At 36.5% G+C, this 14,333-nt stretch overlaps 1 protein-coding gene across 1 annotated transcript in view; it reads left to right on the top strand.

Moving 5' to 3' along the window:
- Window positions 1-14,008, top strand: part of TAF4B (TATA-box binding protein associated factor 4b) — a 133,869-nt gene extending 119,861 nt beyond the window's left edge. Inside the window, exon 15 of the mRNA XM_047698102.1 lies at window positions 12,090-14,008. Coding sequence (XP_047554058.1) covers window positions 12,090-12,257 — 168 coding nt within the window. The 3' untranslated portion in view covers window positions 12,258-14,008. The remainder of the gene's footprint in view (window positions 1-12,089) is intronic.
- Window positions 14,009-14,333: the final 325 nt, after the last annotated feature.

The raw sequence follows: 14,333 nt of genomic DNA, 5'->3' as shown, positions 1-14,333 counted from the left end.
CATCCACGTCGTCGCAAATGGCAAGATTTCATTTCTTTTGATGGCTGCATAGTATTCCATTGTGTATATATACCATATCTTCTTTTTTTTTTTTTTAAAGATTTTATTTATTTATTTGACAGAGAGAGATCACAAGTAGACGGAGAGGAAGGCAGAGAGAGAGAGAGAGAGGGAAGCAGGCTTCTTGCTGAGCAGAGAGCCCGATGTGGGACTCGATCCCAGGACCCTGAGATCATGACCTGAGCCGAAGGCAGCTGCTTAACCCACTGAGCCACCCAGGCGCCCATATACCACATCTTCTTTATCCATTTGTCTGTTGATGGACATCTAGGTTCTTTCCATAGTTTGGCTATTGTAGACATTGCTGCTATAAACATTCGGGTGCACGTGCCTCTTCAGATCACTGGCAGTGTACTTTTTTGTTTTTAAATTTTCACTCTGCATTACATGTTTTGGAGATTTATTCACATTGCACATGCCAACTTTTTAGTGTTGAGTAGTATTCCATAGTGTAAATGCTCCATAATTTGTTTATTCATTGGATACTTGGGCTCTCTCTAATTTTTTGGCAAGTACAAATAAAGCGGTTATCAATATCCCTGTAAAAGTCATTTTGTGGACATATGGTTTTATTTCTCTTAGATAAATACTTAGGAGTGCAACTGCTGAATCCTAAGATAGATGTAGGTTAATTTTATAAGGAACCTTAAAGTTTTTCAGGTGGTTGTGCCACTTCACACTCCCTTTAGCAGTGTACTTTTATTTTCATGATTTGTGTCTTTTGGAAGAACAGGAGGTTTTAACTTTGATGAAGTGTAATTTATCATTTTTTTCTTTTATAATTACTGCTTTGTATATCCTAAAAAATTTTGTGTACCCATGATTTTGAGGATTTTTTTTCTTAGAATCTTTATATTTTACATTTTAAGTGTTTGATCTTCTAATTTTTATGTCTGATCTGAAGTTAGGGATTCAGGCCAATTAATTTTTATATACAGGTATCTTGTTACTCCATCCCATTTATTAAAAAGACTTACTCCATTTATCGTGACTTCTACTTAAAATCAATTTACTGTGTATGTAGAAGTACATATTCATACTTTATTCTGTTGATCTGTTTTTCTATACTTAATTTTGAAATCAGTTAATCGAAATCCCCCAACTCTGTCCTTTTTCAAGAGTGTTTTTGACAATTCTGGGTCCTTTGCATTTTCATATGAATTTCAGAATCATCTTGTCATTTTTACAAAAATGTGCATATGTATGTTAGGATAGTATTGAATCTATAGATCAGTTTTCAAAGAACTGACATCTTAACTATCTTGAGGCAATATGAGCTTTGTATATTCTTACATTTATATATATCATCTTTAATTTCTCTGCAATGTTTTAGCTTTCTATACAGAAGACTTCCATGTTGGGATGCCTGGGTGGCTCAGTTGGTTAAGCATCTCCCTTCAGCTCAGGTCGTGATCGCAGGGTCCTGGTATCAAATCCCACATTAGGCTCCTTGCTCAGCGGAGAGCCTGCTCCTCCCTCTGCCTGCTGCTCCCCCTGCTTGTGCTCTTGCATGCTCTCTCTCTTTCTCTCTGACAAATAAATTTATTTCTTTTCTTACAGTTTGTTGCTATATATATCTTTTTTAAAAAGTCCATGTCTTTTATTATATTTGTACATAGATACTATTTTCTTGATGCTATTGAAATGGTATTTTTAAAATGCTGCTTTCCAGTTTGTTGCTAATATAGCAAATCTTGTATCATCCAACCTGCTAAATTTACTTAACGGTTCTGGTAGTTTTTGGTGTAAATTCCTAAAGATTTGCTAAACAATCATGTTTACAAATCAAAATAGAGTACTTCTTTCTTTACAGTCTTCCAGCTTTTTATTTATTTTTTCTCACCTCAGAACACCAGCTAACATCCCTAGTACTGTGTAGAATAGAAATGGTGAGGGTGGACATCCTTGCCTTGTTCTGATCTTAGGGAAAAAGCACTCAGTATTTAACCTTTTAGTATGATTTTGGCTGTGAGTTTTTCATAGAGGAAATTCTTCTCTTCCTAGTTGGCTGAGACCTTTTACGGTAATGGGTGTGGAATTTTGCCAAAGCTTATCTGAATTTATCTGATTATCGTATGAGTTTTCTCCTTTATTCTCTTAATTTTGTAATTTGTATTTGTTTTTAAATTTTAGCCAGCTTTTTAATCCTGGAATAAATCCCAACTGGTCACAATATAAAATTGATTATACATGTTGCTGGATTCTATTTGCTCTTCATTCATTTTGTTTAGTGTTTTTGCTTCTGTGTTCATGAATGATATTAGCCTGTAATTTCAGTTTGTTGTAGTGTCTTTGTTAGTTTGGTTTGAGTTATGCCAGTGTTCTTTCTTCCTTTTTTTTTTTTTAAGGGTTTAAGTGTCTAAGATAGGTCTTATTTCCTCCTTAAATGTTTGATTGAATTTACCAATGAAATCACCTGAGCCAGAAGTTCTCCATGTGAAGAAAACTCAATACTAGATTTTCTCTTTTTGTGTTTCTTAATATTTGAAAGTTGTGTTTCTCAAAGAATTTTTGCATTCGTCTAGGTTGTTGAAGACATTCATATAAAATTATTCTTTGTATCTCCTTGTTATCTTTTAATGTCTGTGGTGATGTTATCTTTAATTTCATTCCTAATGTTGATCATTCCTGTGTTCTCTTTCTTCCTGATTAGTCTAGGTAAGGGTTCGTGCGTTTTATTAATATTCTCCAAAAACTAACTTATGGCTTTATTTCTTTTTAAAAAAATACTTGTCTTATTTCCTATGTCATTGATTTCCACCCCTTTTATTTCCTTTCTTCTACTTCCATTGAGTTTAATATTTTCTTTTTCTGCTTCTTAGTTGAGATGAAGGTTGGGTATACTTTTTTATTCTAATATAAACATTTAATGCTATAAATTTGTTAGTTTGTAGGAGTGAAGCCAAAGTGGAAAAGCTGATATGTTGGATATGTTGTGTTTTTATTATCATTATATTAAAAAAATATTTTCTAGTTTCCTTTTTTGGTATCTTCTTTGAAATACAGACTGTTTTAGAAGTATGTTAATTTTAAATATTTGGTGTTTTCATTATGGTTAGAGAACATATTCTGTGATTTCAATCCTTTTAAATTTTTTGAGACCCATCTTAGCATATGGTGTATCTTAGGGAATATTCTCTGTGCTCTTGAGAAGAATATGTGTTCTTTAGTATTGAGTAAGGGTCTATATAAGTCTTCTATATCCTTATCAGTTTTTTTGTGGTTGCTTGTTACATGGGTTACTGAGAGAGGTTAGTAAGTTGTTTTCTTTTTTTAAAACTGTGGTTGTACATTTGTCTGTTTCTACTTATCAATCTTTGCTTCTTTTATTTGATGGTTATTAGGCATAAACACATTATGTCTTTCTGATGAATATCCCCCTTTTGTTACTGTGAAATGATTTTCATTTCTAGTAATATTCCTTAAAGTCTTATTTTGTTTAGTATTATTATAGCCACACCAAATACTATTATCCTTAGTATTTGCATGGTTTATCTTTTTCTTTCCTTTTACTTTCAGCCTGTGTCTTTATTTAAAGCTGATCTCTTATGAATAGCATATAATTGAGTTTGCGATTTGTGTCCAGTCTGAAAATGTATTTGAAGTGTTTAGTCTGTTTACATTTAATATAATTTCACTGTGATTGAATTTGGGTCTGTCATCTGGCCATTTATTTTCTGTTTGTCCCCTCTGTTATTTTGTTTCTGCTTTCCATAATTTGAATTATATAGTATTTAATGTGATGTTCTGTATCCTCTGTTGACTTTTAACTATACTCCTCTTTTGTTTTTTTAATGGTTGCTGTATGTATCCATTAACAGGCATAGTAGATATCCTTAACTGACTACACTCAACCTTGAATTAATACATCATTTAAGATGTGAAAACCTTTTAACTTTATAATTCTATTACTTAAGTCCCTCCCATTCTTTGTGCTATTGTATCACCTTTTTACTTCTACATATATTTTTGTAAGATTTTATTTATTTATTTGACAGACAGAGATCACAAGTAGGCAGAGATGCAGGCAGAGTGGGGGGAAGCAGGCTTCCTGCTGAGCAGAGACCTGATGCGGAGCTTGATCCCAGGACCCTGGGATCATAACCTGAGCTGAAGGCAGAGGCTTTAACCCACTGAACCATCCAGGCGCCCCTCTACATATGTTTTAAACTCTAGTACATTGTTGTTACTTGGTCATAGTCTTTTAAATAGTTTATGAAAATAAAAATAGTTTTTATATTTACCACTTGTGCTTTTTTATTTTTCCTATAAATTCAGTTTCTTTGTAATATCATTTTCCATCAATCCTATGCAACTTACGAACTCTAGAGTTACCAGAGTTTATTGTTTTATTTATTTATTTATAAAAGATTTCACTTATTTGTCAGAGAGAGGGGAAGAGAGTATAAGCAGGGAGAGTGGTGGGCAGAGGGAGAAGCAGGCTCCTGCTGATCAAGGATCCCAATGAAGGACTCGATCCCTGCACCCTGGGATCATGACCTGAGCCAAAGGCAGATGCTTAACTGACTGAGCTACCCAGGTGTCACTAGAATTACCAGAGTTTTAAATAAAGCTACTATTTGTACTAAAATATATTGGTAAACTTACCTTTAGTTGTGAGGCACAACCACCTTTACTGATATTATTGTAGTTTTTCTTAACATTAAAGTTCTTCAAGGATAAAATCAAAGCTGATTCTGAAAGAAGAAAAAGAAGTTAATTGGCAGAGTCCTTTGAAGTTTTCATAAAGTAATAGGTAAAATTTATCTTTGGACATGGTTTGCGTTTTCAGAGGACTTTGTAAATGTCTTAACTAAAGGTTAAAGAAAATAACTGTAGTGTTAAAAGGAAAGTTGCTACGTTTTAGAGTTTAACTATTTATTTGGTAATCTTCTATTCTTGTGTGTTACATTATTTGGTGGGTTGAAGCATTTTTTTTTTTGGAAAGTGTGGCAAAGAAAACAGCCTTTTGAGCAAATTCATCTGGTGGCAGCTTGGTGGGGATGAGTGGGTGAGAGCTGGATAATGCTTAGGAACAGGCCATCAAAGGACTTTACATTTTCTCCCAGATTTATTTGGCTTAAAGCTAAGAATGACCACAGGATCTTGATTATAAAGCCATAATATGGCTCATTTTTATTGTTAATTCACATTAAGTGATGTTATTGAGTGGCACTAGACACATAACCATACTATAGTATTGAATGCATACCAGCTAAGTGCTAAATGCTGTATAAAATATTCACAGCTCCAAAATCCTTCCCTTCTAGCAAGTGAGAAAATTAAAGAGGTAGCTGCATTGTACTGAATGCATGTGACGGTAAGATGAAATTCAGCGTACTACTGAAGTACACAGGGCTTGCACCTGATCCCAACCCAGCGTAAGTTTGGATTTGTAGCACTGGGGAAACAGGTACCTGAACTGAGTTTTAAAGAACTTGGTAAGGTGATGTGATACAAGGATGGGATAGAGAGATTGAGTTCAGGAGGAGAAAATTACCTGTCTTGGAGCAGAGGAAAAAAGCCCTCTGTGGCATGCTCAGTAGTTTGGGACAGGAATAAAGAAATGAGAGATGACACTGGGGAGAGGCTTTGGTATGCTCGTGGATGACTCCTTTGTCATGCTTGGGTACTTGGACAGGGTCCTACGGATTTCTAGCTGTTGGAGCATCTTGAGCAGGAAAACAGTGTCATCTGATTATTATTTTAGAAAGATCATTCCCACTCCAGTGTGAGCAATATTAATACTGGAGCTAAGGAAGTTGCTTAAGAAGGTTGTTGAGGTAACCTAGGCAAAAGATAATGACAGTGAAAATATAGAAAATAAAGATAATATAGAAAATATAGAAAGAAGCAGATGATTTGGAAATCGTTAAGAGGTAGAACTGATAAGTGACAGATGGAATGTAGAGGAAAAAAGGGTTGAGGATGATACCCCAGTTTTCGGGCTTGGACATTGGAGGTGAATGGTATTACCATTCTTTAAATAAGAAAGAAGAGGAGAAAAGAGGACTAACAGTTTGAAACATGAGGAATTTCGGATACATTAAGTTGGAGACTTTATTAGGAAATTAAATAATGAGGTGTGGATTTTAAGAAAGGATTCTTTTGGAGAATACTTTGGGAGATAAAGGAGGGGGTTGTCATATTAGCACAGAAGAACCAGACTTATCTTTATATATTTCTTCTAATGACAGAGCTGTTTTTTCTATAAAAGACTGTTGAAATGTAGATACATAGAAGTAGCAAAATTCTAGGGCAGAAGAAAACAATATTCTGAAATAAAAGGAGTGAAAACGAAGGTGATAAAAGCAGCTCTGTTGCTTCAAAAGTTCTTCTCATTGACCGGCAGAGGGCACTCAATCCTGAAGCTCAATATTTTTTGCTCTCTGCTGCCCTTAAGGCCTAGAAGCTCAGGTCCTTCGAATACAGGTTTTTAGTGTTCTTCTTACACAAGGCCAGGCATCCAGGATCCTTTATTTATCCTTGCTTCCAGGGCTTAGACGATACTTGATTTTTTTCTTGGAGCCAATATTCATTGTACCCCTGTTGTCATGTATATTCCTTGTTTCCTCCCTGAAGTATAAGACTGGAGCCCTCGCATTACATGCTGCCATAGTACATGGGGTTAAGATAAAATCAGGTGCGGAGCCTGAAAATGTAATGAATCTTTGTCTCTATTAAAAAATTTTTTTTTGCTTCTTGTTAATTATTAAGATTCAGGGACACATTTGTGTTTTATTAGTCTTCTGATCCAGGGAATAGAATGGAAGAAGTTGATGTTAGCTTCTAGAAACAATATTGATAAACTTGGTTGGGTCTGTAGAGCATCAGGCTCCTCCAGTATTTGATTGGAGGAGCCGATGAAAAGCTTCCTGTCCTGGGATATATCCTTTGTCCACCTGCCACACACCTGAAATGCCCATTAGTCTACTTTTTAGCTGTAGGCATTCATAGCTCCACTAAAACTCAAGGATTTCACAGGAAGGAACAAAGTAAATGTGGCAGGAGAAATTATTTAAGTTAGTTAGGACTTAACAGAATAGGACATAGGCAGGAAGTTTATTAAAATTAGTTTTAACTAGGGGATGTCAGAAAAGTTCTGGAACTAGAATTACACTATTTCCTGTTTATAAAAAACTTCAAACCTCACAACTGACTAATGAATTAATTTACTATAAGAAGGGTTAACACTTACAGAACGTATATTGTGTGCCAGGCATTGTTCTCATTTAATCCTCAAGACAACACTACGAGATAATTACTGTTACTGTCTCTATTTTGCAGATTAGAAAACTGAGGCACAGAAAACTTAAGTAATTTGTGTGAGGTTGCTTATGGAGGAGACAACAGATGCTCACCACTGTTCAATCCTCCTGTATATCTTATGCTGCCTAGCACAGTTCCTTGCCCATAGCAGATGGCCAGTAACCCAGGTAACTTTTAAATTTGAACTAGCATGAAGTTAAGTTGCCATGAATGGCAGCTTTTAGAAACAGAAGCCCATACGGAGTCACTGAAAACTTTAGCAGGATTCATGAAGCCCCTGGGCTCATAAAGATGTTATATTTTGCTTTTCAATTAGTATAGCAGTAATAGAATTTAAGGAAATGTGGAAAAAGAAGTAAACAAACTTATAAAGGCAGAGCACCCACTCCATTAACTTGAGGGAATAAAAGTTTAGATAATGGGTTATTTTTAATTAGTGTTATTCTTAAAACGGTGTTATTTTTCTGAAATTGGTAACTTTATGGTGTTCGGTTTTTTCTTATTAGAAGAATTCCTCAAAATGCAGTTGAACAGTAGTGAAGGCCAGCTTAATTGACCTAGCAGTAGTAGAGTATATGAACATTTAGGTCTTATTATGATTTTTAAGAACATTTGTTGTATACTTGGTAAGTGAATTATTTCTTTCATCTTTTCTGACCTTTCTCTTCCTTTTTACCTGCTTTTCATCCACGTGAAGAATCCAAGTTAAAGAATATCCTCATGTAGAAAGATGATTGGGGAAACACCCTATTTCAGAAATAAACAATACGTTGTCACAGGGTCTGTTTTTTTTGTTTGTTTGGTTTTTGTTTTTGTTTTTGTTTAATGGCTTTAAGTTAGGCATGCATTAGCCACTCTCTTAACCATGGATAATTGAGAGGTAGCTGATTATTCTGGCCAGGTCATTGTGAAACTGACAAGTCAGACTGTAGTCATCCCAAACCATAAGCATAGGAATAAAAAGGCTATATATATATATATGCATCCATGTTCAAGAAAGATTGACTTTCTTAAGTGTGTCACTGTTTGGGAGAAGAGGATGCTATCACCTTTGTAAAGTTGTGAATTATGAAAGACATTTCTGTTGGGTTACTGAATGTCCCTTGAGGTTTGTTTCATTTATAACATTGCCTCAGGCCTTCTGCTACATCCTGTTGGAATGACCTTCTTTTCAACCCCGTGCTGGCAGCTGTAATATGGCTCTTTATCCTGAATCCTTTAGGCTTGTCACATGACAAACATGAACTGTGACCCCTTTGTTCTTTACCCAGATGATTTGGTTTCTTTAATTTTTTTCTGTTTAACATTTTTGCCTTATTTAGTTTCCTCTTTTTTCCTCTTTGCTCCCTTTTTTATTTCCTACCTAGACAAGGGTTATTGGGGTGTTTGGGGAGCATTTTAGTTTTTTTATTAAAGTATAATACTGATGCAGAAAAGCACACAAATCAGAGCTCACTGAATTTTCACGGCACATGCACACTCATGTAGGCAATACTGCAGTCTAGACAGAGAACATCACCAGAACCCCAAACAACCCTCTCCTATCTCCTTCTGGGCACTGCTCCTCTCCCCCCCGAAGGGGAATCGTTGTCCTAACTTCTATAGCTCTGAACTTTAGAGAAACGGAATCAAACTCTATGTATTCCTTTACGTCTGGAACCTTTCATTTCAATTTTTGCAGTGTTCATCCATGTTACTTGTTACTTGTTACTGCTGTGTAGTATTCCATTTGGATAAGTAGTCCACAACTTACCTATGCTAAATGGGCATTTGGATTGTGTCCTGTTTAGGGCTATTATGAATAATAGTGCTAAATGTTCTCATACATGTTTTTTGGTGAACATATGATATAGTTCTGGGTACTTAGATAGAAATGGAATTGCCAAGACATAGTGTATCCAGCTAGCCATTTAATTTCTAAATTCACATAAAACACTAAATGACTTATTTTTTAGGTAAACTCTTAGTACTTGAACATTTATAAACAACTGTCGATTCAGCTTTAGCATATTACATCTAATTTTTGGCTAAGAAAAGTGCCTCTACTTAAAGGTACTGTAGTTTAAAAATAAAATAAATGTACTATAGTTTTAAACAGATAATTCCTGTATACAACAAAATTGCCACTCACTGCCCATGATGTGTTTTATTAACTCTCTTCCTAATGTGTGTTTTTTTAATCCAGTTTTCCAAAGCTGAGTTGTTGGTCCATTTCTGCAAAAATCTTTTTTTACTTAAGATTTTTGTTTATTTATTTGTAAGAAAGAGTGCATATAAGCAGGAGGAGTGTCAGGCAGAGGGAGAAGCAGGCTCCCTCCTGAGGAAGGACCCTGATACGGGACTTGATCCCAGGACCCCAGGTTCATTACCTGAGCTGAGACATCCCTATTCTTAAAAATTTTATGAAAGTATTGTGATAGTGATAGTTTACAGTAGTTAAGATTGCATCTATGTTATACCACCCCTAAGTGGTAACGTTAACAGGGAAGAGGAATGTGCTAGTGCTTGACTGCCATTCTTAGCTGAAGTTACAGAGGCTGATACTTATATTTCTACAAACTGCATTCGTTGCTAAGAACCTTGCAGAAGTGGTGAGAGACTGGCTCTATACTGTAGATGGACTCCTGGATAAATAGCCAGGCAGTAGTGCAGCCGAGAGTAACGCTTTTGTCCTTTCTAAAAATGTGGACTTTCCAAAATTTGTTCCATGGACCCTTTTGAGCAAGTTTAACCTAATGAGTATAGAAATTTGATTGTGCAATTCCCTCCAAATTGCAAGGCATCTTTCAAGGAAATTTTATTTGACCATCAGATAAAGTTCCCCTCAGTCATTTGTGGAACATGCATGGAATTAAGTTGACTTGGTTTGACCATGGTGTTATTGGATACCTTAAAAAGGATTTCTTTCTCCTTCATCAAAACAAAGCAAAGCAAAACAGAAATGTAGAGGAAATAATTAAAATTTGATAGTTATAAAAGGATAGTTATGGAACCAGATTTGCTTCCTGTGTTAGGTAAATATCTTTTCTTATATAAGTCTTTTGGAGGGTGAAAGGAGGGTTACCAACCCTATCAAGATGTTTTTGGAAACAAAGTATGGTTTTAAAAAGTAGGAAAATAAAGGATTTCACCTTTATAGAATTATCCTTTGGGGGTACCTGGGTGGCTCAGCTGGTTAGGCTGCCTTTTGCTCAGGTCATGATCTCAGGGTCCTGGAGGCAACCCCAGGTAGGGCCCCTTGCTCAGCAGGAAGCCTGTTTCTCTCTTTCTCTCTGCCTGCTGCTCCCCCTGCTTGTGCGCTCTCTCTCTCATTCACTCACTCTCTGCCAAATAAAATCTTTAAAAATTAACCTTTGTTTGAAAATTCTGTATTTTTCATTTCTTCTTCCAGTTTTTTCTTTGTTTTAATACTGTTGTGTAGACACTAATATTTAGAAAACTGTCTTAGTATAGGCGTATTGGGTTTCATTCATTTTTGAATGCCATTTAGAGCCCACATTGGTTGGTAGTCCCTATCTTCAAAAAGCTTATGATCTAGTGGGTATGTAGTAGTGATGATAGCATATACAAATTACTAATACTATATAAGGTAATTGCTACGGTGAGAATTCCTTTGGTGGGGGAAGGCAAGTAGACCCTTTGAAATGGGTCTTAAAAGATGAGTAGAGGGGCACCTGGGTGGCTCAGTTGTTTAAGCAACTGCCTTCAGCTCAGGTCATGATCCTGGAGTCCTAGGATCGAGTCCCACATCTGGCTCCCAGTTCCACAGGGAGTCTGCTTCTCCCTCTGACCTTCTCCTCACTCATGCTCTCTCTTGCTGTCTCTCTCTCTCTCAAATAAATAAATGAAAAAAAAAAAAAAGAAAGAAAAGATGAGTAGATTGGTCTGGAATGGCCTTTTGCAGATCTTTATCTATTGGCCAGAGTTAAGATGCTTTGTAAAGGAGCAGTGGGAAGTGAGCCTCTAGGGATGCCAGGTGATGAGTTTGTACCTGATTTGGTAGATAATATAGTCCAGTGACTAAGAGCGCTCACTTCAGATCCAATTAGAAATTGAGTCACAGTTCAGTTCTGCTGTGTGACTTTAAACAGGTTGCGTGACCTATCTCAGCACAGTTTTCTCATTTGATAAATGGAGACAGCACCCATGCAACATGCTGCAATGTTAAATGAAAGCAAAGGGATCATGCGTGGGAGGTGAGTCCCATAATTGCCAGTTTAACAAGTGCTCAGGTAACTGCTCTGGGTAGCGGTGACCCATCAGAGATTTCTGAACAACAGAATGGTGGGATGTGAGCCGCGTAGGGTGTTTTTTGTTTTTATAATTGATACACAAGAGACTGCACATGGTCTGATAGGTTTCTTTACATACACCTATGAAATCATCACTGCAACTGAAATAATGACCACATCCATCACTCCCAAAAGTTTTATCTAAGACCTTTAAAGAGGAAGGTCTGGCCTTCGGTACACAGCAAAGAATGGGGCGAAGTCAAGCATGGAAGGGGAGAAATCAGTTAAGAGCCTGTCGCCATAGTCCAGGTGAGAGAGAGAATGAATGAGGTCATGAACTGGTGTGGCAGTTGGCCTTCCCCCATGAGGTGGGGCTGCTGGGGGACAGGGTGGAGACTGCTGCATCATTGTATTCTCTCCAGCACCTAACTCAGTGGCCAGAAGCTAGTCAGCTCTTCATTCTGAAGAGTTTTTCCCTTTATGAGAGATCACTTACTTTAAACTTTTGTTTCTGTTTATTCTGCTTAGGGCTTGAAAGACAATCTTCTTGCTTCTGGGACATCCAGCCTGACAGCCACCAAACAGTTGCTTCGTCCAAGAATCACAAGAATCTGTCTCAGGGACTTGATATTCTGTATGGAACAGGAAAGAGAGATGAGGTATTCTCGAGCTCTATACCTTGCCCTTCTGAAGTGACCACTGCACTCTCCATCCAGATCCTTGCTGTTTACTGCCAAAGAAGACATAAAGAACGCTGTTGGACTCTCCTGAAGTTTCAGTTTCCGGAAAATAATCACCAATAGGGAAGACCATTGTTTACAGCTATAAACTTTTATTAAATCTTATTTATACATCCCATGGGGTTCTTAATGATTAGAATTCAACCTTGTCTTCTGGAAATTGGTTAATGAAACACAGTTTATACAGACGTAGGCTTCTGCCTACCTGTGCATTTAATTACAGCAAATCAAGGCCCTGTTTGGTACCACCTGCTTCATTTGCCAAACTGTTAACAGGTGAGGTGATTTCCCTAATACAGCCAGCATTAAGATGCAAGGGAAAGAAAGGAAGAGTAACTACTTACCAAGCAAACTGAATTCCATCCTCTACTAAACCTGTCTCAAGGTGTTAGGTTTTCTGGGCTGGGATCAGAAGTTGCATAGCTGATTGTGACAGTCACCTTCTGTAGTTGGAGGTGACGAGCCACAGAATAGGGTCTGTGGTGACTTTGATCAGCTCATCCCGGTGTTGTCAAAACTGAGGCAAATGGGGATAGTTTGTGCCTGAGGTTGTGGTTCTCTGGCTCATCACCATATGCTGCTTCTGATACCGAGTGAGGGGACATCCTGGTCTGGGAAACTATAAAAGAGGAACTGCTGATACACCTCACTGGAAACTGGGAAAGGTGGGAAGTATTGGAAGGAATGAAGGGGCATTGCATTTCACCTGCGGAGGGGAAAGTGAAAATGGAATCCCAGAGTGGGAAGTGTGCCGCGGTGCCCCCTCCATTCTGGGGGTGAGATTGGCACTCCCAACACAGCTGGTATAGGTTTTGTTGACAGGACAAAATCACAGTCCGACCAAAAAGGAAAATGTATCAAACATTTTCAAATTTGTAGTATTTCAAAAGGAAGAAGTTATTTTTTTGTTTTGTGTATTGTTTTAAATCTCACAAAGGATAGTTTTGTAAAATCTTTTTCGTTACTGCAAGTTTTAAGCGTCTTGTTGCATTTAAAAAACGCTAATTGATGATTAGAAATTTTTAACAATAGGACTCCATTTTGGATTCAGTACTCAAAAGGTAATGTCAGCATTGCATTGTTGGAGCTCTTGTCTCTAAATGTATTAAGAGAAGCATGTTATATATATATATATGTATATATATATATATATATATATACACACACACACACACACACACACACACATACATCTGAGAAGGAAGCTGATGTTTTGTAAAGCAAACCCTCTTTATTTTTTTTTTAATTCCACCTTTGTGGCATGTAGCTGTGAAAAATAATAGCTATATTTAGAATCACATAAGAAAGAACCAGTAAATCCTCCAGGAAGATTTTAAAACAAAACAAAACAAGATAGCTGCTTTTTAGGAAAAGAATTCAGGGGGAAAAGTACACCTCTAGTATGTTACTCCTCATTCTGTTCTTCCCATCGGTTCTGTTACGGCCATGTTCTATATGGTAGTAAATGCTAAATTGTCCACATTTTTTTGTTTCAGCAAGTTATTGTGTAAAATGCTATAAATTATGTATATGTTAAAAGAATACTTTCAGAAGAGATCTATACCCAAAGTTGTTTTTGTATATTTAAATGCTTAGCTTTATTTTTTGTAAAGTGCAGCATATTCCCATATTTGTGTATAATCTTATTGATCAGATGCTTAAAATTATTTCAAATACTTCATTAAAATAATTATTTTATTATAAGAATAACTTTGCTCAGTCCCTGACTTTGAAAACCAGTATCTTTAGTAGTAAGCCCCCACAGCTGGGGCCCGGGCAGTGGCTCTTTCTTGGCTTTGATTGTTACTTACTTTAGAGTATCAGCATTAGAACCTGACTTCAAATCCAAGTTACTGTATCACTTTCTTTGGAATAGTTATGGATTTGCATGCTATTTGACTCACAAAGAAAGCTAAGCATAGTCATTATAAAAGCTTTTCTTGGCCTACTGGGGTTTTCTTATTAAAGTATTCTTTTTCAAAATTTATTTTTAATACATATTATTTAAACTTTGTGTTATGAAGTGTATCTT

The sequence above is a fragment of the Lutra lutra genome, chromosome 12, assembly GCF_902655055.1.
Source record: "Lutra lutra chromosome 12, mLutLut1.2, whole genome shotgun sequence".
In the NCBI taxonomy this organism is placed as follows: domain Eukaryota; kingdom Metazoa; phylum Chordata; class Mammalia; order Carnivora; family Mustelidae; genus Lutra; species Lutra lutra.
The sequence above is the reverse complement of the archived record's forward strand: the minus strand, read 5'-3'. Positions and strand labels throughout refer to the sequence as shown.